At 39.3% G+C, this 26,549-nt stretch overlaps 1 protein-coding gene and 1 long non-coding RNA gene across 2 annotated transcripts; both read left to right on the top strand.

Moving 5' to 3' along the window:
• The first annotated feature begins 7,403 nt into the window (after window positions 1-7,403).
• LOC311070415 (uncharacterized protein) lies at window positions 7,404-19,225 on the top strand. The gene is made up of 6 exons (XM_084094243.1): window positions 7,404-7,506; window positions 10,563-10,645; window positions 11,491-11,602; window positions 13,276-13,320; window positions 14,716-14,797; window positions 16,536-19,225. The coding sequence occupies exons 2-6, from the start codon at window positions 10,564-10,566 to the stop codon at window positions 18,570-18,572; spliced, it is 2,358 nt and encodes a 785-aa protein (XP_083950369.1). The 5' UTR covers window positions 7,404-7,506; window position 10,563; the 3' UTR covers window positions 18,573-19,225.
• A 6,247-nt stretch (window positions 19,226-25,472) lies between these two features.
• Window positions 25,473-25,790, top strand: LOC311071565. The gene is made up of 2 exons (XR_014603895.1): window positions 25,473-25,613; window positions 25,705-25,790. It is a non-coding gene; the product is annotated as an uncharacterized lncRNA (long non-coding RNA).
• The last annotated feature ends 759 nt before the right edge of the window (window positions 25,791-26,549 follow it).

The following is a 26,549-nucleotide window of genomic DNA, read 5'->3' as shown; positions in this document are numbered from 1 at the left end:
CTTTCCACAGCATGTCATAAGCCTTCTCTATATCAAAAAAGGTTGCCAAGACAGATTCTTTGTTAACTTGTGCTTTACGTATCTCATTCTCCAGGCAGACTACCGGATCCATAGTTGTTCTTCCATTACGGAATCCACTCTGATATGGTGTGATCAGTCCTCTGCTTTCTAATTTGTACACTAACCTTTTAGTAATCATCCTCTCCATGAGTTTACATAGGTTAGACGTTAATGCTATTGGTCTGTAGCTTTTGACATTCATTTTATCCTTTCCTGGTTTCCCTATAGGCACTATTACTGAGTGTTTCCACCCAGTAGGCAGTTTTCCTTGTTCCCAAATTTTGTTATATAAAACCAGTATCACATTTTTTGCCACATCAGATATTTCTTCAATCATTTTATAGCATATCCCATCTCTCCCTGGTGAGGTATTTTTAACACCTATCAGTGCTCTTTTTAGTTCAAACAGTGTGAAATCTGCATCTAGTGAACTCTCCCCCACCTTTTTCATCCCCAGCATATCTTTATTTTCTTCAATGATCCTCCTTCTTATAGCTAGCTCTTCACTGGAGAGGTTCTGTGAGCTATGTATCCTTACAAAGGATTTTGCAAGCATCTCAGCTTTTTCTCTACTGGTTACTGCCTCAGTGCCATTATCTCTTAATACTGGTAGTGAAAAGTCCCTTCTTATGCCACCCATCTTTCTGATCATTCCCCATATGTCATTGATTTTTATTCCTGTCCCAATATTACTACAAAAATCTCTCCAATATTTCCTTTTAACTTCTCTTATAATTCTTTTGGCTTTAGCCTGTGCTCTTTTATACTCCAATAAATTATCAAATGAATGATTAGATTTAACAATTTTAAAGGCTTTATTCCTGTTTTTAACAGCCTCTCTACACTCATCAGACCACCATGGTACCATTTTCTTCTTCTTTGCTCCAGATGTTTTACCTATTGTTTCCTCTGCTGACTCGTATATTATGTTAATAATCATATTATTCAACTCCTCAATGTCGTCACTCAAATTTGGCATGACTTCAATTAATTTGCTGCTTGTTTTAAAATTATACAGCCCCCAATTGACCCTTTTCATTCTCCATCTTGAAATCCAATTTTCTTCAAAACTAATGTTTTGACTCCTTATTTTAACCCAGATAGGATAATGATCACTGCCCATTGCATTGTCACTGCTCACATCCCATGTGCAAGTACCTGCTAGTTGTTGCGACACAAAAGTAAGATCAATTGCAGATTCTACACCATGAGCTACATCATACCTAGTGCCTCTTCCATCATTTAGACACACTAACTGATTATCATCCATAAACTCCTCAATGATATACCCATCTCTATCTGTTGTAGCACATCCCCACAGGGTATTATATGCATTAAAATCTCCACAAACTATAACTTTGGAATTTTCCACATCACATACACTCTCCAACATGTCCCTAGTTATTTTTTGACAAGGATTATAAAAGTTTATTATTCTAATTTTTGTTTTGGTGACCCATGCTTCAATTATAATTATCTCAAGCTCTTCACTACTGTTGATAACTCTATAGTTAACACCATGTTGGATGAAGGTGACAACTCCACCACCCATAGCAAGAGTTCTATCCTTACGCACTGCAGTATAGCCATACAATGTAAATTCAAGTGAGGGTTTTAGCCAGGATTCCTGAATGCAAATAATGTTAGGTTTAACTGATTGCTCCTGAATATGCTGTTTTAGTTCTTGTCCGTTTGCAATTAGACTCCTCGCATTCCATTGTAGAATAATTAGCATCATTAATCTCCACCACCACATGTTGATTGTGTATCTGATATCCCCGTTATAAGTGTTGCATTAATAATCTCTACTGACATCTCTTCCATTTCCAAGTACTTTTCTGCTGCTTTTGCAATTATCTTAGTTCTCTCTGTTCGGCTACTTGCTTGGGCAGAACAGTTAATGATTTCTACCATAAACGCTACAAACTTTCTCTTTTCCACTATAAGTGTATCCTTGGTAACATTGCAGCATTTATGTATGCTTTGAATTGGGGGTTGAGTCACAGGTGCTGATCTACTATTGTTGTCATTAGATTTTACCTTTCTAATTGCCTCAACGTATGTAAGCTTTTCTTTTACCTTCACATTCTGAATCTGAACCGCTTTTTTTATGTGCATCACATCCTTTGTAGGCAGCACTATGCTCTCCTCCACAATTACAACACTTGATTTTAACTCCCCTCTCACATTTCCCGTATTCATGTTCCCCTCCGCATTTGGCACAACGGAGTTTACTCTTACAGGCTGCTGCAATGTGCCCAAAACGCTGGCATTTAAAGCATCTCATTGGGGGAGGGATATATGGTCTTACTATATAGCTGACATACCCAATCCTGATTCTTTCAGGGATTTTGTCTTCCTCTAGAGTCAACAATACAGATAGGCTAGGCCCCTTAACACCATCTCTTGTAAAAGGTAAACGTTTAACTCTCGTTACTCGCACTCCTCTGACATTAACCCTGATTTCTTCTTCAGTTATCTCAGTTGACACTCCAGATATTACACCCATAACCTTCCCTCTATCTTCCCATACTTGTGGCTTAACCTCTTTCCCAAGCAATGATTTGCATTTCATTAATCCACGCTGCTGTACTATATCTCTACATATAATCAGTAGATTCCCATCTCGTAAAGTTTTAACAAACCGCACGTCACCTACCAGCTTGTGAATAGCATCACTAACCTTCAAGGGATTTGATGTACAAGGAGACTGAAATCGCAGAATAACTTTAATTTCTGAACTTTGTTGTTCCTCTCCCTTATCTCCATCAGATTCTCTCTGCTTTCTTTTCATTTTTTTCCGATTCACTATCCTCCATTCTTCGTTGTTTGAATTTCCCTCATTACCCGTGTCTACCTCAATCTCATTTCCTTCATCCACGTCACTTCCTGCACCTCCCGGATCACACCTCATTCCTCCCAACTTAGCCATTCCGGTGTCCAACCCATCGTCCGACTCGAACAACAGGTAAGGTGAAGCCTCTTGCATGAGTTGAATGCGGAATAATCTGGCAAAGAAGCAGGGAAAAAGGGAAGCTAGAAGTTGCAAACACAATTAGAGAGAACAGAGAACAGGTGTGAAGAAATTAGCGTGATGACAAGTAGTAACTAGAAACAGCTGAGGATGAGTAAAGGTGAGCTAAGGTTATGTGTGTGTGTGACCAGAAGAGGGAGACAGAGACAGATACCAGAATGATGACAGCCTGAGCTTGTGTTTTGGGTTAAGCTGCGTTGCTTTGACATTGTGGAAAATAGAATAATAGAAACAAAATGTATTAGCCTTTTTACCTGTTATTATCAATCTAAATTAATCTAGTTTTTAATTGAACTTAATTTTGTTTTTATTTATTGTAATTTCGTTTTTCTTTATTTAAATTTCGTTTTTTCTTTATTTAAATTTAGTTTTTCTTTATTTAAATTTCGTTTTTCTTTATTTAAATTTCGTTTTTTCTTTATTTAAATTTAGTTTTTCTTTATTTAAATCTACCCTTTACTGTGTCAGTAATTTGTTAGTCAGAAAAATATTAGACTACCTTAAGACCTGTGTGTGCATTTAACATCACTAGTGCAGTGTCCGTTCTCGGAGCATATAAGCCCTGCCCGCATGAGGTGCGCCGCTTCCCGCTCGCGCTGATTCTGAACGTGTCGCGTCTCACGTGTCCATCTATATTGCACCAAATGCGACACTGCACTCCCTTGTGAAGTCGATTGGATGAACGGTTCTCGAAATAATCAAAATGCAAACGGACAGACCGACACATAGAGAATACTGCCTTTATTAGAGAGAAGAATATGTTCAGCCCCCTCTCTCCGAAGCTTCGAATATTCGATGTTCATTACTACCGAAGCTTCGAAGCTCAAAAAATGGTATTCGGACCAGCCCTTGGGGGGGGGGCACAATTGTTTTTCGCCTAGAGCGGCAGAAGTGCACCCGCCGGCCCTGGCCTTCAAAAAGATCATGAGGCAAATCAGGAGGATAGCCTGTTGTAACATTAAAGTAGCTAAGACTGTCACTGAAAACACATGTTTTTTTCACAGCCATGATATTCACACCTTTCTCCTTTGCAAGTTTTACATGTCCTTGGTGTTCTTCTGCAGTCCTTAGTGTAAATTCACCTGCCTTCACTTCATTGGTCTGAGAATCTGCACGAGAAGCTGTACAAAATCGACAACAGTACTCTCCTGAAAAGTTCTCAATGAAGCCAGCCATTGAATGTGCAGCAAGATTATCGGCCTCAACACATTGCACTGTTCCTTTAAGGAATGTTCCCAGCTGTTGGACATGCACACCTTGCTGTTCCAAAGTTTGGAGATCATGCAAAAGAGGTCACAAGATTTTCTCAAATCCATATGTCTTCACGTCTTCTGTTTTGAACAAAACGGCAAGATAAATTGAAGACAATGTTGACTGAAACATGGATGGCACATTACCCAAAATCCAGTAGATTGCACATAACTTGCAAATTTCAAAGTCATCAACATATAAGCACACAGACTGATATCCTCAACTCATCTGAGAAGAAATTATTTGCTTTAAAATACTGACCATCCTGAATTGACCTGTACTGATGGACATCTCTTCTTAACTGTTGAGAACTGTGACTTTCGACCACTTTGTCGAGTAGGTCATTCTGACCAAGTAGATTCTGTAAAGACTCAAGTATTGGAACATATTGAAAAGTTCTGTTTCCCTTGGCCTCAAGAACATACTCCACGGAGTCTACAACTTTAGAATTCTCCCTGTAATATTCTTTACGCTTAAATGCAGAGGCTAGCGGACCACCATGCTTTATTGCAGTGAGTAAAGGATTTGTTGTACTTAAAGATGTAACAAGGTCTTTGACTAGAAACTCATCATTGTCAATCCTGTGCTTTTGTACAATAATTCTGTAAGACAAAGGGAAAGAAGCATCACTCAGTAAATAATGCAAGTCTATTATTATTATTATTATTAAGTCCTCCAACAACTCATCGACAGCTGTGCCTGGGACATGATGGTGATTCTCCAGCTTCAACAGCAAGGAAGCAAATTTAAGCTCTACCAACTTTGGCAAGTTCTCTGGAAACTCTCCTGTATCAATACAATTGGAATCCTCCTCTAATGTAGATGTATTGATTTCTTCGTTTGAAAGAGTGTCATCAGATATTCCTCTTACCTCTTGTGTTTTCACTATTCCTTCCTTAAAATCAGTCAACGAACACTGACAATGTTTTCGACTCTTATGTGATTTGAATGTGCCATACACATTTGTTTTAAATGAGCAGTCCTTAAACATACAACTTACTGTCTCATGACTGCGCAAATGATTATTTATGTGGAGAAAGTAATCATTTACTGAAGGAATGTCAGTAACAGCACAAACATGACAATTTATCTTTGTACTTTCGCTAGAATTTTGCTTTTGAGGTTGCTGTTCACTGCCATGTGATCTGCATAAGTGGGACCGCAGTGCATTTCAGGTTTTAGTAAGAATATACACATGGATATGCGTGTCCATGTACCAACCTGAAGTGTTTTAAAAGCTTTGATCTAGATGTGTGATGCGAGCCACAATCTCTGCACAGCCACATGTAGGACTCTAGAACTCCAAAACTCTGAGAAAAGTCACCAAAGAATAATAATAATAATAATATAAACAACACTGCAACACTTTATAATAACGTTCAGTTATAAGTCACTTATAAGTTATTAGTTAATGATAAACTAATCATTTACAAAACATGACTATACATTCATAAATGACTAAGTGATATGCTACATTTTTTAAATGTTTTGTTAATTCAGATATAAGTAATTTATATATTATTAGTTAATACGTTCATAAATTATTAATAAGTGTCACGTGTCAAATGTGTTTATAGCCATATGTGTTATTTGAGGCTTTCGAGGTTTGAGAGTTAACATTTGCCTTTTAATAAAAATGCTCAAAACCCTTAACGTTATTTAAGACAGTTATTAAAACTGATAACGTTACTAAAACGTGAAAAAGTGCTTTGCTTTATACAGTATACACACAACAATCCATTTACACATAAATTGAGAAAATCTTAATAACTAGCCATTTAAAAAGTAATTTGTGTCTTTGTGTGGGGGAATTTAAATATTATCAAAGTTCAACAAGTATAAAATATTACATAAGATCGAAACACACGAATGTTACGTTAGGCCTCACTACCAAAAATGTGAAAACCACACGAGGAAAGCGGCAACTTCATTAAAATACCATACAAAACACGATAACCGCAATACACCATTCTAATCTACTGACAGCCTATATATAAATGGATAAAAAGTAAAATATCTCACCTGTGTGTCCACAAAGACAAAAATGTTGATTGTGAAATGTTGAATTTGATAGCACAAAATGGCGTCAAAATGAGGGACTCTGTTGGATGTGCTTTCCATCTGCGCATGTGCAGATATAGCACCACCTGCTGACCAAAGTGCGGTACTGCAGAAACAACACAACTGCATTTCATTCAATTAACTTAAGTGAGCTTTGTAAATGTGAAATATCACTTTTTCTAATTTTGTCAACACAACTATTTTAATTTTAATGCACAAACGTAAGTGCATTATTTAATTTAAACATAATTACATTCTTTGGACAAACAACAACCAGTTTTCATTTTTTTGAGTGCATGTACAATATGTTAGTTGTACAGTTTAGGAGACAATTAAAGGGAAAGTCACCTCAAATTACTTTCTCTTTGTTTAAAATGTGTTTTATTGCGAGACACTTTGTAACTGTGTTATAAAAGGTGCTTTATAAAGCGAGTTATTACTATTAATATACGTTTGGGATCATAACTTTATCTCTGCATTACAGTATACTCTCACAAAAGTTGTGGATGTTAAATACACATTTTATTTGCAAGTGTGTTGATGAAACCCTTCTGGAAGAAAGAGGAGTCCCTTTGGCTTCTGCTGCTGTGTCGAGGGGAGACATGTTGCATGGTCTGAAAGCAGAGTAACATGGTTTGATTCCCAGCAGGACTGAATGTGTTGAACTGATGCAGTCATTGGGTTCCTGAATAAAACTCAGGACCAGCAGTTTCAGAAGATGCATATAGTGTCTTCTACCTCATCACAAATGTGAATGAGTTGATTTAAAATCATCCAAAGTCAACATGGTCTATGAAAGCCCTTCTGTATCAGCCCAGGAGCTGCAGGACTGCACACAGCACCTGTAGTTGAGTCACAGTGCAGTAGCTGTAAGAGTGAGATAACAGATGGACTGGTCATAGTAGTGATGTTGAAAATCCCCCTTCCTGCCCAGTCCGAGGGGGCGGGACTTAGCCTGAACCTGTCAGGCAACACCTGAGCATATAAGAGGCCTGGATGAAGCCGTGCTCAGTCTATCCCTGTGTCTGCTGCAGAGAGTCGGACTGCACCTTATAGTGCCGAGCTTTCCCAGTCGGCTGAGCACCGCACGCAATATTTGGGTAAGTTATGGATATTAGTGGATATAGTTAATGATGTTTCTTTGTTCAATGTTGAATGAGTGCTCTGATTAAGATTTATTAGAATATCTTTGTTCACTGATTATTGTTTTCTTTTGCCTTTTAGCTGTTAAAGGTGCCCTAGAATTTGAAATTGAATTTATCTTGACATAGTTAAATAACAAGAGTTCAGTTCTCAAACACCATTGTTTTCTCCTTCTTATTTAACCCTGAAAAATAGGCGAATCTCCACATAACACGGACTGTGACGCAACAGTTGGGATCATTAAAGGGATAGTTCACCCAAAAATGAAGATTCTGTGATCATTTACTCTCCCTCAAGTTGCTCCAAACCTGTATGACTTTCTTTCTTCTGCTGAACACAAAAGAAGATATTTTAAAGAAGGTTGGTAAATAAACAGTTGACTTCCATAGTATTTTTTTTTTTCCTACTATGTAAGTCAATGGGGTCCATCAGACATTTGGTTACCGACTTTCTTCAAAATATCTTCTTTTGTGTTCAGCAGAAGAAAGAAAGTCATACAGGTTTGGAGCAACTTGAGGGAGAGTAAATGATCACAGAATCTTCATTTTTGGGTGAACTATCCCTTTAATATGTACGCCTTTCCAATACTTTCCAAACAACACATTCACGCGCTACACAGTTCGCTGTTTTTTGTTCTTGATTCAACGTGAAAAACCTATCATTGTAAAATTATACGGTGACATTATAATAATTTACATGTTTTTACCATGCTAAAAATAAAATTGTGACTGCTGACGTTATGAGTTAACGTGTAAAGTTAATGCTGCATGCTAGTTAACGTTTAGGTGGAAGTTCTAGAATTGACGTGACAGTTAAGTTCTTACTGAAAATAAAAAATAAACTTACCACTCAGAAGCGTCCATTTCCAATCTTAGAACAACTGGTTGTTTCTCAAAATCGGCATCTTCATCTGAAACAGGCTCAAACATGTACGGTTGAATGCCTAATCTCTCCATTGTCACGCTGGACATCAGGGACCTGTTTGCTGTCTCTCTGAGCTACTGTAATGAGCCCGCAGTGAAACAGCCAATCAGAGCAGAACTCCTCATTACTATTCACGACCCTTCTAAATAAGGTAAAAAAAGACCATTTCATTCTAGGGCCAATTTCTAGAGTTGAAAATGGACCTGTAAAACCATATCTGGACATTTTAAATGCCCTTAAATAAGCCACATACCCTCTATGTAGATATCAGAAACAAAATAAAAATATTATTTCAACACATTCTAGGGCACCTTAAAATCATCTGTCAGTCAGCTACATAAGTGAAAATCTTTGAAAGGACAATAAACTGTTTAACAGCTCTCGCCTCTGGGCTTCATGTTTTAATGGGTGCAGAGGCTTTTTAAAGAGCACAACTACCATACAGTTTCTACAGTGGTAATACAAGTATTAATCGAGCATGTGTAAAACTGGTAGTAACATCACCAATGATCATAAATGTAATGTTAAAGCGTTAATAGTAACAACCTGGAGGCCGCACACCTCCCCAGTGACAAGAAAATGCTTGTTTAAAAAGAAGTTTAGGGTATTTAGTTTGGGTTATGGTGTCAGGTACTGGATCATTATGGCTCTTTTAAAGGGATAGTTCACCCAAAAATGAAAATTCTGTCAGTAATTACTCACCCTCATGTTGTTCCAACCCCGTAAGACTTTCGTTCATCTTCGGAACACAAATTAAGATATTTTTTATTAAATCTGAGAGTTGTCTAACTCCTCCATAGGCTTCTAAAGGACTGAAACTTGCTGGCCCAGAAAATGTATTAAAGACATCATTAATATAGTCCAAGTGACTCCAGTGGCTCGATCTTAAGTTTATAAAGCAACGAGAATACTTTTTGTGCGCAAAAACAAACACAAATAACGACTTTATTCCTTTCATTTCCTTCTCTCTGGGCCTCGAGTCTTTTCACGTAGTGTTTAAGCGTAGCGCTTGTGTTGTACGTCATTTGTTTGATTTGTTCTGGTGGGGTGCTGGCGGGGGACTGGCGGGGTGCTGGTGTGGGACTGGTGGGGGACTGGTGGGGGACTGGTGGGGTGCTGTGGGGTGCTGGTGGGGTGCTGGTGGGGTGCTGGTGGGTGCTGGTGGGTGCTGGTGGGGGACTGGCGGGGGGCTGGTGGGGGACTGGTGGGGTGCTGGATGGGTTTGAGCCGACCTGTGGCCCTTTGCTACATTTCACTGGGCTTGATTCAATGCGCTTTGGATAAAAGCGTCATCTAAATGAGTAATTATTATTATGAACTAAAATGTTTGTCATGAGCTGCTGCATTAAAGGAGAACTCCGGTCAATTTTAACATTGAGCTAATTTTTTTGTACATTTGGAGTGCTGTCAATACAGAGAACAACGACAAAAATCGGTGTTGCCTACACCAAGTTATTCTATTTTTAAAATTTGCACCCTGTTGACTTCAATGGGGCAAGTTTTAAACCTGCTTTTAGCCTCTTAACATCCTTGATGTGTCATTACAAGTGCACAGAAAATGTGAGTGATTCCTTCAGAGTGAACACGAGTGAATCTGACTGCAGTAGATGTGAAAGATATGTATAAAAATTATGTTATTTAAGCCAGCGCAAATACCTGTGTTTACATCCTCTTTTCGGTTGAAGTCCAAAGTAGTCGATTGCCGAGTTCACGCACGTGATCATAGGTAACTAAACCTAGAATAAAAATAACTTGAAAATAGAATAACTCGGTGTAGGCAACACCGATTTTTGTCGTTGTTCTCTGTATTGACAGCACTCCAAATGTACAAAAAAATGAGCTCAATGTTAAAATTGACCGGAGTTCTCCTTTAAGATAGTTTTATTCTAGTTTTCTCTCCGCGTAACTATAACTGTGTAACTAGTTACTTGCAGCAGTCAGTGGTTACTGTAAAGCTCTCTGTCCATCAGGAGAGGATCTGAGACAGAGCAGCCGGAGGACAGCAGAGGGAAACCAGACGTTAAGCTGAAGTAATAACTGGAAAGGTGCATCGCTACTTTGATAATAAGAAGTGTTCAATGTTTTGCAGAATGATGGCAGGTGGGATAAAGAGCCGGAGGACACTGAGTCTCCTGATCCTCCTCAGCCTCCTCAGCCTCACTGAACTATTGGGTAAGAAATATTTACATTTTCAGGCTCTCTTCTACATCTCTAAAGTTTCAGTAATATTTGATTTGGCAACCCCAGCGGTTACCACGGTAATAAGGTGAATAAACGGCTTGACACAAGACACAATGTGTGAAATCAATAGTGTATTACAGTTTTTCTCAGTCGCTCTGGTACATTTCATGAATCATCCTTAACACTAAGAGGGTTTCTCAAAACTATGTGTTCAAACAGCAGAAAACGGGATTATCTGCAAAAGCCCAAAGTCTTCTCTCAGAGTAAAGCTTTGTGTCAGTGAACATGTGTCTTTGGTCTATCAGTCGATGTGTTCAACATGCTGTCAGTAACAGAGTTTTCTGATGTAAACTATGACTGAGGCTTGAATTACAATGATTGAATATGCACGAGGCTGCATCTTTCTGTACGAGGCATATGAGTTTCTACAGTAGTTAACACATTACCACAGGTGTCATTTACACTGGGGATGATGGGCCATGCCCCCAACCCTTACTGAACAGAGTTACACATTACCACAGGTGTGATTTACACTGGGGATGATGGGCCAGAACTGAGAAGAACTGTAATGACTGAGGCCCAGACCAAGTGTTAGGGTAACCTAACCCTAACCCTAACCCCCAGAGGCCATTTACCAGGAGAGATCTCTCTAAATACTGAACTGCCCTTATTTGTTTTAACCAAAACACTGTGAGGAAACCTTGTAACTCCTATACCAAACTAACTCACTCTCTGACACTCACTGAGCTGCTGAAATATAACAGACATTTTAATAAAGACGTCAGCCAATCAGCATGAGGAACACCTGCATACAAAGTATAACATGTTTGTTTCAGAGGTGAAAGATGAGTGGCAGGCGCTCCGCCCCGACACCGCTGGCCTGCACCGCCTCAGAGGACTGGCTGAACACATGCTTCATGAAGGACTCAAGAACCCGTCAGACCAAAGGTATCTGGAGAAATATCTCAGGAACGCCTTAATGGAACTTCATTTCCTTTGGCACAAAAGTCCACTTAGATTCAAGGATGAATTATGGGATGACATTTTATATGTAAAAGGTCAAAGGTTAACTTTAACTTTGGGGTTTAAAATGTGTGTGAAGCATCCAGGTTTTAGAACTTGTAGCTTCTTTGCAGAAACATCCATATTTGAAGCACTGAAGGTTGGCTTGTGTTCAAGCACTGCATTCTGACATAATTCTTACTAACGGAATTTGCTTTGGTCATGAGGTGCTACACGGAGACAAACATACAGTCGACATAAATAAATGTAGAAATATATAAACATTAGTGCTGGGCAACGATTACATTTTTTAATCACGATTAATCGCATGACTGTCTTTCAATTAATCGCGATTAATTGCATTGTTACGCTAAATTGAATAATGAATTCTAAAGTAGTGTATTGCGCACTTTTGATTTAAATGTACTGCTATATACACAAAAGTGCAATAACATGTGGTTTGCAGAAACTTTAAACAAATAGCCTAATGTGCTTTTTACCAGCAGTATTCCCTTTACACAGTAGCAATAAAATATTTCTTGTAAATCTCAACTTAAACATTAATGTAATCAAATCAAATATTAAACCAAAGCTATTTGCCACTGCCAGGGCATTTCCTTTTATCTAGCTTGTTAAACAAGTTACCATCAGAGTCCCGTTTTCTTGTTTTTTTTCTGAACAGGTATCAACAGGTATCTGTCATCAGGGAGCAGCAGAAGCAGTCTGTGTTCAGTAGCAAGTGTCCCAGTTACAGTGAGGTGAAGTGGTCGAGCACAAGCGGGTGCGTTCCCGTGAAACTGGCGCGGTTGTGCGCACATGCCCGCCCGCTGCCGAAGTTGAATTGTCTCGAACTCTTTGTACACGACGCGCAGCACAAATCATTGGAAGAGAGACTGATCCTCGCTGTTTATGAGTTTCCAGAATCTAAATAGTTATCAGGACATCAACAGGAGGGAATTCACATGGCAGAGCATCCCCACTAAACTAAACGCAGGCCTATCAGGTAAAGTTATGTATAATTTTAATTTAAGTTAAAAAGGCTGCAGCCGTTGCCATGGTGACTATACACAGAGCGCCTGCCGTTCACTCGCGGAGCGCTGTCTCCCTTTACCTGAGAGAACCTGCCGAAGCCTCCCTCCACTGCTGGTTCAGGAGGGTTATCTTCTGGCTGACCAACATCAAACCCCTCCTGTGACCCATGGGTTGACTGTAGGCCTATGTGTTTTCAGAGCCAGTGAGCAACGGACTTTCAAAATAATAAAAAAAAAAAACTGCGTGAACGTGCGATTAAAAAAATTGTCGGTGTTAATTAATAAATGCGTTAACGCGATAATAACGCGTTAACGTGCCCAGCGTTCCAATAAATATGGAATAAAACAATGCAAGTTATGTACGAATAATAAAGAGCACCGGGAAGCACAGCCGGAAACTGAATTAACACACAAGAACAAAGCAAAGCACACCTAACACAGAGGCAGCTATACTCAGCGCCATCTTGATGTCTATCAGTCAGGCTCTAGTGTCAACACTGGTACTTTACTTGGTTACACATCTGTTTGTTATAGTGTGTTTTTAATCAAGGGAAAATAAATAAAACAAGAACTGTTTTATCATCTTAGGGACACATCCATCCATGAGGCCAGAGTTAAGAGATCCAGCAGCAGGTGAGGATGCATTTACTCTTTGTTCTCATCTAAGCTTTTTGGTTCAAATCTGTGAAAATACTTTCATTCAAACTCTCAGGCAGAACAAGCAGGAACCTCTCGGTCTGAAAAGTGAAGCCAGTGCTTAAAGCTAACGACCAGCAGGGGGCGCCCCCACTGGCTGCAGAAAGAAGTGTGATTGCATAGAAGTCTATGAGAAAATTAGGCTACTTCTCAGCTGATTTATTACCCCAGTAAACACTTTCCTAACGAGTTTATGGTCTCAGTCGCTAGTTTCAAGTCTTCTTCAACACAGCATGATGTTCATTTAGTAAATTATGTTCCCATTTAGAGGAACATAGACCAGAGAGCAGGGGAGGCTATAGGGCGGGGCTACAAGCTGATTGACAAGTCGCTACCACGGCAACCTGTCAGGCATAGTAACGCATATCTCTCCACAGCTCCACCCTAATATGGTCACTTGGTTCCAAAAATCAAAGATGGCGACGGCCACTATATCAAACTCAAGGCTCCAAAGCGGTAGTCTACAAACCAGCGGGTGACATCACGGTGTCTACATCCACCTGTCTTATACAGTCTTTAGTGCGGACCGAACCACCAAACTGATGCCGCTGAAAGACGAGTCTCGCCGTGAGCGCCTGACGCCTACTGTTCTTTGGTTCATTCGATTATTGTAGCGGATTCTAACTTTAAAAAGCAGTTCATCTCGAGGTAGTTTTAAAACATTCTCAAAAGTTATGATCGATGTTGTGAAAGAATCCCCAGGACAATTAGCTCATTATTTATTAGTTGATCGTAGTAATTTTCCAAGCACAAATGCCAAACATTTGATGGTTTCCAGCCTCTCAAAAGCGATAATGTTCTAATAATTAATAATTTCCTTTGTGTTAAGGTTATATTAGATTGAACATGTTTGGTTTAACTAATTGTCCAAAACCAAAACAAGACATACGATGACACCAACATGTGTGAACAGGCCTTTTCACAGTTCTCTAATCTTCATGAATTGATGAAATGAATAAATAATCCACAGATTAAGTTGAAGTAAAAACAAAACACAAGTAGACGTATCGATCATAGTATGGAATAATAATAACCAAGATCTTACAGGATTGACATTTTTATACAAATAAAATGTTTAATTTTGCTAAATATTTAATTTATACCAATGTGTTGTTATTCTTCTTTCTTAGGGAAGGTACTCTCAATCTTAAGTCATTAAGTTTTCACATGGTCTTTATCAGGTTTTAATGAACTAGTGTGATTATAGTGTGAACACAGCCTCTATACAGTAATAAGAGTGATCATCTTCCTCAGGGTGGGCATTGTCTAATGAACTAGTGTGATTATAGTGTGAACACAGCCTCTATAATAAGCATGTTCATCTTCTCTCAGGGTGGGCATTGGCCAGAGTGAGCAGGGTCATTGGCAGCAGTGTGAGGAGGGCTTTACGTCCTGTGGCACTCAGGAGGAACAGGTTGGTGGACTTTAGAAGAAGAATCAGTAAACACCGTTGAGTTTAGAAGAACTGAATTCAATACTGGAATACAAATCTATGGGAAGAAATATGTGTCACTGGAAAATTAATTTAATGAATAATAATAATATATCAGGCTACAAAGCTGTACTATAATTCTCTAGGAGAAAGCGGTGAGACAGCATTTAGCAGCAGGAGTCATAGTTGAGGCTCGAGGGCAATGCCTTGCTCAGTCACATTAGTTATTGTCCTCCTCAGGAGAAGAAAATAAACAGTAGTAGAGCGACTGTGGAGCGCTCACCCTTATAAGGATGTAAATCCCAGGAATGCTGTTCAAAGGGCAACAACTCTGCCACTGTTTGCTCTAAACGCTGAACAATCGTCTTTTAATATAGTACAATTACAATACATACCATATTTACCAAAACGTCCTCAACATTATACTCAAGTAAAAGTATAAAAGTATTCCATATTAAATGTACTTGCGTATCAAAAGTAAAAGTGCTTATTCTGTCAGTATCTCAGTTCTTGCATGCTTTCAGTCCTTAATGAATTAATCCCTCAACATTATGTCAAGTGGTCGGTGATCCAGTTGTGCTGGCTGTGACAGTCGTATTAATAGATCAGCATCAAGTTCAACAGGCTAACATGCTAAATAAAAAGTAAAGCAACACAAAAATGCCAAACTTACAGGTTCGGTATCATCCCATCCTTGCACTTCGGTTGTGAAGCAAATCAAATCAACATTTGTAACATGTCTGGTCCTCTTTGTAAAATGGTTAGACACACACAGTTTTCGAAGAGTGACAGACAGATTAATTTTCAGTGAGGGGCGGTGTGGTGGTTAGCACTGTCACAGCAAGAAGGTCGTGGGTTTGAACCTTGGTCGTTCCAGGCCTCTCTGTGTGGAGTCTGCATGTTCTCCCGTGTCTGCGTGGGTTCTCTCCGGGTGCTCCGGCTTCCTCCCACCGTCCAAACACATGCAGGCTAGGTTAATAGGTGTCTCTAACATTGTCCTTAAGTATGAGTGTGAGTGGGTGTTTGTCTATGTGTGGCCCTGCGATGGACTGGCGACCCGTCCAGGGTGTACGCCCGATGTGAGCCGGGATTGGCTCCAGCCCCCCGAGACCCTGCACGCAGGATAAGTGGATGACAATGGATGGATGGATTTTCAGTGAGAAACAAATTCAGTTTCACAGCAAATTTATTCAATTTCATACAGTCAGTTAAAAAATGATTGGAATTAATACATTAAAATGATTCAATAATTTAAATTGAGCAATTCAAATTCAAATCTAAACTCAGTTTCTAGTGACACATACAGGTGAAACTCGAAAAATTAGAATATCGTGCAAAAGTTCATGTATTTCAGTAATTCAAATTAAAAGGTGAAACTAATATATTTAGTATATATAACTATATACATATGCATGATTATACATTTCTGTATTTAAAATCCTTTTTTTTTTTTCATGTAATATTCAAATTTTCTGAGATTTTGAATTTGGGGTTTTCATAAGCTGTAAGCCATAATCATCAACATTATAACTTTTGCACGATATTCTAATTTTTCGAGTTTCACCTGTATTTCTGCCCATACAGTCAGTGTTAAATTAATAAAACGAGTTATTAAAAGAGTTCAACATCAGAAAACAAGGAGATACCACATGTTTCATAAATTATTATCTTGACCAAAACTTTATTTATATTAAATGTTTTATATATCTTCATTTTCCAGCATGTTGATGAACAGAAGATAAGTGCTTCAGAGATCTCACACAGCTACAGCCGAACACTTCTGGTCATGACTGAGAAAGAGAAGCCAGCCGAGGACAGAGTCCAGCAGGAGTCCAGCGTGGATCCTCATTACTCATTAACAGTCAGCAAAGAAAGCCTGTTCAATGTCTCATGTGGACCAGAAGCAGACCGCGACACTGTAGTGGAGATATCTGGAAGAGTTTCAGAAGATGGACAAACTGTGTCTGGCCTTAAAGCAGTCTTAGAAACAGTCCAGGAGAATCACCAGCTCTACCAGGTCATGAATCAGCCTGACTCAGTCTCTCTCTACCTAACTCCACCAAGCCCACAGTATGACCACCAGCAGATCCTCATTATGCAGGATGACCCTACTGTCAGGAAAGCTGCTGCTTCTCTCTATGAGAAACGTCCAGCAGTGACCTCTGTCTACGCTCTTGATGAACACCAGAGACCCAGACTGATCCACGGTGCCTCTGTGCCTCTGTCAGAGGACAGCCGACTGACGCTGGTAGGCCACGGTGAGAGAGACTGCTCTGGAGAGACGAGACTGTCAGGGTACACGGCTCGAGACGTCGCCAGAATCATTCAACACACCTTCAGGACGGGCGACAGGATCAGAACGACCAGTGTGGTGGCCTGTGAGGTGGGGTCAGATGAAGAGTTTGCTGAAGCCCTGCTGAGGGAGCTCCGTGAGACGGCCAACATCGAGACCGAGCTGCACCTCAGGAGCGCTGTGCTCCAGGTCAGACACACAGGAGAGATCATCACCCAGGAGATCTCTGAGGAAGGGCTGCAGTGGAGACACAATGATGACAGCAAGAAGGTGGTGGCAACCCTGGACAGGAACGGAGACGTAATTATCAGAAATGAGCCTGGCAGTAGAGGAGAGCAAGTCTTTACTCAGGAAAGAAACTTTCTACAGGCCCCCCCAAAAAATAAACCAAAGCCTGGCGGTCAAGGAGCAACAAGTACTACTAAAGTTACCTACAAAAACAGCTGGCCTGATAAGCCACGCAGATTTATTGACCAGAATGTTTTTGACCAGTTAACCCCTGCTGACCAAACTGCTCTTAATGAACTTGAAGCTCTGTCCTGGGCCTTCTTTCATGCAGACCTGCCACTTCCACAAAGAGTAACAGTCAACCAGAACATAAACCAGGATTATGTAATAGGGGTAAAAACAAAACAAGAAAATAACCAGCTGGTTGGCATCAAGTGGATAACGGATCAGCAAGGACTAAATAATGTTCTTGCCGGGTGTTATGTGATTAACACAGCAGGAGATGTCAGAAGTATCATCCGCCATTATGCAAAGGAGGGAGAAGATGAGCTCACATACCTGATGGTCAAAGACTGGATATACGTTGTTAATCCTGTAAATATGTATGTGTATCCAGTTGGAAAAAGGCTTGACCAAAATCAAAGAGATGAGGTGGGAAAGAATAAAGTCAAGAAACTTATTGAGGGACAGACAGACAGAGTAGATTACGGAAACCTTCGAGGTCAAATAAAAAAAACAAGATATGCTAATTATGTGAAAGATATTTTTCTTGGAGAGCCAACTTTCCTACAGCTACATGAGGCCATGTACACCACATATTTCACTGCATCGGTCATAGCTGAATCTGCTCGAAACTTCCGGACATTTCCTCTGATTCTTATGGCCGTGGAAATGGTTGAAAGCGGCAGAGAGGAAGGAGAGAAGTTTCTTTATACAGAGCATTCGATGGCAACAGGAGGTAGTTGGATTAACAAGGACCTACGTGGATTTAGCGGCTCAGCAACACCTGAAGTTTCCAGCACACCAACTGCTTCCGCTAGTACAACGGGTCCCCTTAAAGAAGTCATAGGCAGAGAAGCCAGACTGTATAATTCGTGGATATATACAATAGGTGGTGGGGTATTGGATGCTGAAAAGGTACGCGAGATGGCAAGAAAGTTCAAGTTAACTGAAGGTGATCCAGTTAAAAATTACAACGATTTTAAAACCAAAATGAATAAAAACCGTGGAGCTTAAGCATCTGGCTCATAAGGAGCCCACACTGACGGCTACGCAACTTTCCCAGAGCTAACATCTGCCCCAGGGGAGGTGGCGTACCAGACCTCCCATTATTATTATTATTCTTTATTCATTTTCTTTATAATTTTTGTGAAGTCAGACTATGTGTGCACTTGTGTGCTGAGCAGAGAGAGAGTTATAGTTAGCTTAGAGGTAATGTCCACTAGCAGAGATGATCCAGTGATGATGAAGATGCTTCAGATGTGTAGAGTTGCTCTTAGCGAGAGAAGGGATGTTTCAGCTGATGCAAATGTACCATATGTATATCACTAATGTATACACTGAGAACTAGTTTCTTAATGTGGATAGTGGATTGTCCCATGTGAAAGCATGGGGTAAACTCCAGTTTTAAACACAAGCATTAGGTATACAACATGATTTTCTGCCTTACAAGGACGCTGTAAGTCTCTCTGTGATGAATATAAGCTCAACTTTACTGTACCACCTCAGAGGAACATAAAGGCATGAGGGCTGAGAGGAAAGAGGAAACATAGAGATGATGGGGTGAGGAAGGAGAAACCCTCTCATGTAGCCTTATATTGTTATATGCCTGTTTCTCTCTGTCTGACACATGACACATGTATACATAATAAATCTCTTGGCAAAAGTAACTGGTGTAGCTTCCATGATTCAACACTAATGGGGGAAACACCGGGATGTGTGTGTGTACAGGGATAAATGTGCCGTTAGCTTATGTGTTTCCTCTGGAGATTTGTAAAGCCGGATATAATCAGTGTAGGGAGTTTATCATCCATTTGTTTATTCACATTCCTCGAGTATATGACAAACAGGAAAAAAAGAGTTAACTTAAAAAAGCAATGCAGCACTCTGCTCTCGGCCCCAGCGCTGAACACTGGGTGAGGACATGCCTCAGTCTGCAGAGCACTGCATTATCACTGAGCTCGCATTACAACAGGCACATCTGATGGGGAATGTGGGAAAGCATCACTGTGTGGCAAACGCATGGACACATTAACTCACAGGGGTGACGGCTATGACTTTTAGTAGAGTGGATGAAAAAGAAAACTGTGAAAAAGGAGTGTACGTTTTTTGAAGAACAAATTAAAACAATTGTAAATGATTTAAATTGTTACATTAATCTAGTTTTGTAAGCTAAAGAAAAACTATATTTTGTTAAAGGAGCCCTGGGCCTTATGCCTGTGCTTTTAGACGAGTGCACCCAAAGCCCATGATGCTGTAAGTGATGCTGTAGTGATGCTGTAATATAATAGCAATCTCCACCTGCCCTGCTAAATATAATGGCATATACAGGGTACATTTTGTGAGAATAGAACCATATGACATGTCAGTAGAATAAAAGGCATTTTTAGTTTTAGAGAGGACATTGCAAACCTGCGTCTCTCCCCCTAGCTAAATATAGACCCATCTGCCTTCTAGCTTCATTATTTCAGCTGGAGATGATTAGTTATCATTGTTCTGGGGTTGCCAATCTGAACAATTTAGGGAGAAATCCACCAGTTTCTGCACATGGAGCTTTGCTGTGTCTCTGCTTTCTGAAGACAGCTGCACTCCCCATACGGAAATGTAATATATGACATATATGTCCCTATATCGCTAGTGACGCCATCATATATGCTAAATATAAGACAATATATTGCTATCACATATATCTCTAGATATAGGTTTATATAGGTTCATAACATATATAAATTTGCCATTTTAAATGAGTATATTTACATATATTATTATGATGTATATGATTATTATTTATATAATACTGTATGTTTTGACCATATATGTCACCGATATGTTTAATTTATATATGCCAAACTATTTAAACAACATACATACATTTGACATGCCTATGGTTTCCTTATTCATTCCTTGTTTTCCTTATTTGAACAGTTTGAACTTTTATCAAGTCTACACATCCACATTTCATTTCAATTTCTATCCCATTTTCGAATCTTTTATAAATAAAATGTATTATTTATTATTATTTTACCTCTTCTTAACCGGCTCATAAAAACAAAACAAATACTACACAAATTCTATCTACATGTAAGAAAGTACATACATGCACTACATATGCAGATGCATACAGAATAATATACAGTTGTGTTTGTCTTTAAATTAAGGACCCTAGATTTTTTGAACGCATTTCTCTTACTCAGTGGTTCTCAAAGTGTGGTACGCAGGCTCCCTCTAGTGGTACGCAGAGGAATCACTGAATTTCGCACGTAAGATCAAACCGGTGTGCTCTATGGAGTCAAAATAGGGCCATATATATCTGCAAAATAAAACAATGTTTGCAAACAAAAAATATGTTTTGCAAACAAAAAATATGTTTTGCAAATAAAAATAGAGTATTGAGAAAAAAAATTGCTTTTTGCAAGTAAAAAATAATAATTGCAAAAGAAAAGTTAACCACTGAGAGAAAAAATAAAGTTTAGCAAAGTAAAACTTCAGCAGCATTGACTTTGCAACACATATTTCCCTTTGCGCCGCTCCTTTAACCCTCTGGGGACCAAGGTGTTTTTGGGGTCCTTGAGATGTTCTGACATGCCTTGACATTTGTGCTTTTTTCAGTTATTTATAAACATGTTAATGACAAAGGTGTAAATTCACTCTATATAGCACAAACAGGGCTACCATAATATGCGAGCAACTTGTATGTAGATGTTTGTATTTTTAAGAGAATAATGTTTATGCGTGGTTATTGGAAAAAATAAAAATGAAAGTTGCTGAATTAAGACCACAAAACACATATTAAATATGTGTCCACAAGACTTTTGACTAATGGATGTGGTCCCTTTGAGTTCTAGCTTCAAAATTATATGAAAATAGTCTTGCTTTATCGTTCACAAAAAAAAAAATACATTGATTTAAATGGTGTAAAACAGGTTTTGCTTGGAAAGCCAATATGCGAGGGGGAGGAGTAGTTTACACCTACTCTGCATAATGACTCTGCCTAATGAGCCATTCTTTCAGGTGTGACACTGACTGAGCCACAATGCAAGGACAAAGGATGTATTTAGAAGAAGACTTATATTGACCATTTAAGATTTTGCTTACATCTCTCTTGTACATATGTTGTGCTATTTTATTAAAAATGTTACAATTACAACAATAATTACAATTTCAACAATATTTCAAGTGTACTCTTTCTTTGTAAAAAAGAAAAAAGATTATAGGCCTACATTTTAGCCAACATTGGAACATCTAACATCTTAGTCTATGACTTTATTTTTGACAAATATATATATATATATATATATATATATATATATATATATATATAAAACGTTAGATATGAGCAGAAATTGCTAAACAAAAGCTTATTTTATGTGGCAGTATATTTTACAGTAGCCTAAAAACTGTACCCAAATCTAGTCAACAAGTGACTGACTGTAACGTTGTTTTTATGAAATATTAGGGCATATAAATGCTAATTTGCAGTTTAATACGTTGCTTATACAAATACATTTTATTTCAACATATTCCAGTCGATTTTTACTCATCTCAGTAGGCTATAGCAAAGCAGTTTATTCTTTCACACACAGACGCGCGATTTATATTTAGGCTAAACAGTCTTTACAAATATGTACCCTTCATTCATCTCACAGAAAGGCGAGTCATATTATAGAAATGCGATTCATCTTTTTGCGGTTTGCATAGGCCTACACTAACGTTATTCCATAACGTTATTCCACACTTGAGAAAAGAAAACAGCCTACCTCTTTCCTCAGCGGGATCTGCTCCTCATATCAGGAGATATTGCTCCTCATATCAGCACTGTTCTGAGGAATCTTTTCTCCATAAGGTAGGCTATATTATGCCTCACTCGATCGCGACGCGCTTTGTTTACAGCTGATGTGGGCGTTTCACAGATCTTCAATAGTTCTCAGAATTTGCGTTTGAATAGCACGCGCTCTCCGGGGAGTGGTCACATTACTGTGAATTAGCTCGTAATGAGCTCGACTGGAGTCGCTCTCTTTTTATACAGATTACAGAAGATGAGAATATTTGTTTTTTATATAAGTTACTTCATTTAACAGATGCGATCTCAAGCTTTATGCCCGTGGGTCTGTTTGCCTGTTTGACTGAATTTTCGCGGAGTTATAGATCATTTTCGAACGCGTTTCAAATGGGAGTTCACTGAGAGAGAGAAGGCAGAAATCGCATCATGTTAATTTTTCTTTATTTGTCAAAAAGCAAAACACTTTATTTTTATTGTGAGTATACAGAAAAAAAATAGAAACTGAACAGGATCGTTTGATGTATTACACGAAAATGAAAGATCAAAATTAACAGAGCATTTAGTGTTTATTTTCATTGCTAAAAAAAAAAAACGAGCAAAACGCGCGGTCGCGTTTTTGGTCCCCAGAGGGTTAAATCTGCGTTTCAGTCATCCGTGCCTCTGCGGCGCAAGCTTTCCTTTGCGCTTCATTTTTCTTTGCGCCTCGCTTTGTGCCCCTGATTTGACGTGGGGGAGGGGTCAAGAGGTTGGGGTGTGTACAAGGGACGAAGGCGCGTCCCTCTCGTTACGTCATCAGCGCGAGCCCCAGACCGAGTGGATCGATCGAAATGGCGGAGTAGAGACATGCGGGTGATGGATCACAGGTATGTATTATTGATCGCTTTCTTATTATTATTATTAGACTCCTATATTATTAATAACAGATACTTCAGACCGGCCAGAGGGTGGTATTTAGCGGGGTTTTGAAGTAAAATTATTTGAGTAACACATAGGCTATTATGTGTGGAGAGCTTTCACTGAACATCATAATCTCATTTTTTGATGGAGATGGGCCTGTAGAGGCTTTTTGCATCTGAAATCTTTAAATGTAATCCGCAAAAAAAGGCACAATATAGTATGTGTGGTGGAAATAGCATTCAGACATACGTTACTGCATCCGCCATGTTCTGTTGTCATGTGACCCGTATGTTCTTTGACCTGAGACGTTAAGAGTAACTGCAACCTTTACCTACATGCCAACCCTCCCGATTTGTCCGGGAGACTCCCGAATTTCAAAGCCCCTCCCGAAAATCTCCCGGACCGACCTTTCTCCCGAATTTCTCCCGATTTCCACCCGGACAACAATATTGCTACACCATCCGTCACTGGGCGCCGTTTCAGACCAGACGCTTGCGCTCCCATGGCGTCTGTCGTTGCTATGCAACCAAACTGCGCTCTCCATGATGACGACGAAGAAGTATCAGCAAAGGATTAATTGATTTCTAGCCCTCGCATTAGCTTTACTACTAGATATATTTCTGGAGATGAGAAGGAAAAACCCGCCTGGAAAAACTAGCGCACCACGTTGCTTCCATTATGAGCGCGCTCACCGCGGCCGCGCACCTACGGTTGAAATAACGACCTTGAGCGCGAAAAAGATGCGATATGTGAACGGCCCCTAGTCTGAAATGAAAGGCAAGAACAGCTATTTATTTAGCTTTAGACTGTTACATGAAAATTTAAAAATGAAATGTCATAATTATAATGTTTTGAGAGTTTACTTATGTAATTGTTGCATTAGGCTATGAAGTAATAAATGTTTATTGATAAGATCTAGCCTAGCTATTTCATGTCTTTTCATTTACAGTAGCATAAACCACGAGTAGTCGAGTATTGTTTTGATAAGAAATCGACTATTTGTAGTCGTGCAACCCCTAGTAGAGGAGTGTTGTAGTTATTGTACAAATTAGGGTCTAACCTCCTGAGGAGAGGCCTTAAGGAATTGAATTTGTCAAATAAATGAATTACATTTTAATTCAAATTTCCCAGATATTCAGATTAATTCAGTCCCAGAGGAACTGTCAACCTTGAAAAACACAGTGGATAGGCATATTGACAATAACAATGAACCTGTTACTGCCCTTGAAGTGGAATTTGGAGTTAAGGGGCCCCCAAAGTTTATTATTTCCAGAGAACATCTTCAGTACCTAGTTAATATGCAGCTGTCTGTTCCATGTATTGCCGAGCTTCTTGGTGTGTCAACAAGGACAATCAAACGTCGCCTCACTGAGTATGGCGTTTCTCTCTACAGTTTACATACGCATTTCAACTGGTAATAACAGATGATCTTTTATCAGATATGGCCTTGTGATATTCGGTGCCATTGATGGGTACTCCAGAAAGGTATTTTTCTCTTTCTTTAATGCATTGTTGGCCTATACATTTTGTACAAATCAAATAAATTCCTGATGGAATGCATAAGTCTAACTTTACTTTATGTCTCTCAGATCATGTACCTTGGAGCTGCAACAGATAACAAGGCATCCACTGCCCTCGGTTTTTTCCTTCAGTCAGTGGAGAGACATGGGTTTCCATTGAGGTAAGACAACTTACATCATGAGTGTGTATGAATGCTTTGTTACCTCCAGTAATGATTGCTGCTTTTGTGAACGTCACTTTGGATAAAAGCGTAAGCTAAATGTAAACGAATCCCTGCTTGTTTAAACATGGTTAACATAAGTTTTTTAAATACTGTTAGGTTTCTTTTCTAAAATACCTTGTCATATTTAATTATTTGCATTTAGAGTTCGAGGAGACCAAAGAGTTGATAATGTAGAGATTGCCAGATGTATGTTTTCTGTGCGAGGTTGTGGCAGGGGAAGCTACATCTCAGGAAAAAGCGTGCATAACCAGCGGTAAGCAGCAAGATAAATTAGTTAAAGCTTGATATGAATTTTAAAGTGTTCTGTTTCTAAGAATGATGATTTGTGTTCAACATTACACACACTGTTTTCTCTTCCATTTTTGGCATTGAGCGCCTTTGGCGTGACATATGGATGGCAGTTACAAACATCTATTATGATGTTTTGCACAGCCTTGAAGAGGAAGGATTACTAGAGCCAACCAACAGCCTTCAGCTCTTTTAGTCTGTGTTCCTGCCTCGTCTCCAGGCCAGCCTTGACTCCTTTACTAGTGGGTGGAATAACCATCCTCTCTGCACAGAGAGTAATCGAAGCCCAGACCAGCTGTGGGAAATTGGACTTCTGCAAAACCCTGTCACTCCTCCAGTCCTATCTGAGGTATTTTAAGAATTTGTGTCTTTTAATGTATGTAATGTTTTCATGCAAGATATTGCCCCAATGTCCATAAACTATTACCAACTTTTAACAGATTGCACAAGACGACGACTCTGACTGGGACACGGACAGTATCTCTGACCAGCCGTGGACAGGAATTGTTGTTCCTCCAGTCGAATGCCCCTTAACTGATGAACTTAAGGCCAAAATTCAAGCTTTTTTTATCCCAACCTCACACTCTCAAAACTATGGAAGAGACAAGTATTCAGAAGTTTTAAATGTTGTGCTGCTTCATTCTTAATTGACACTAAATCAATCATTGAAATGACTAGTTACCAAATGATCCATTTAGAAGCAAATTAACATCCAAGTCAATAAAAAACAAACTTAAGTTGACATTGCATGCTTGTTTTATTTTCTGTATTGGCTATATTTAACACTAGAAGTCCCAGAGATTTGTAACCCTCCTTTAGCCAAGTGGATGCTAACTGGCTAGTCTTTTGGCTATCATTAGCATCAATTCATGTGTAAATGTGGTCATTACCTGAGCAATCTGCAGGGGGGTTGGGGTGTGTGTGTGAATGGTTGCTGGTGGCTTGTTTGTATGTGTGGGGGAGGGAGGGCTGTTAAAAGCAGAGAACTTGATTGACCATGTCTCACATTGGCATGTAAGGTCTTGCCCAGGTGTAAACAGGTATGAATTAGCACATCTAATTGCATGCAGCTTGCTCTCAAATGAGAGGTAATTCCTTTTGTGCTGAGGTGGATAAAATCTCACTGCACATAGCCTACTACTTCAGTGCCCTCAAGAATTCTGTGGTGTACGAACCTCCTCTCCAAGAAAAGAAAATGCAGAGAAGACTCACCACTCGGCAGGCCTTGGAAATTATCCTGAGTGAAGTAAACCCTTGTGACTCAGATGGAGAAGACCTAGAACTA

Source organism: Abramis brama (assembly GCF_963993115.1).
Source record: "Abramis brama genome assembly, chromosome: 20".
Taxonomy (NCBI): domain Eukaryota; kingdom Metazoa; phylum Chordata; class Actinopteri; order Cypriniformes; family Leuciscidae; genus Abramis; species Abramis brama.
The sequence above is the reverse complement of the archived record's forward strand: the minus strand, read 5'-3'. Positions and strand labels throughout refer to the sequence as shown.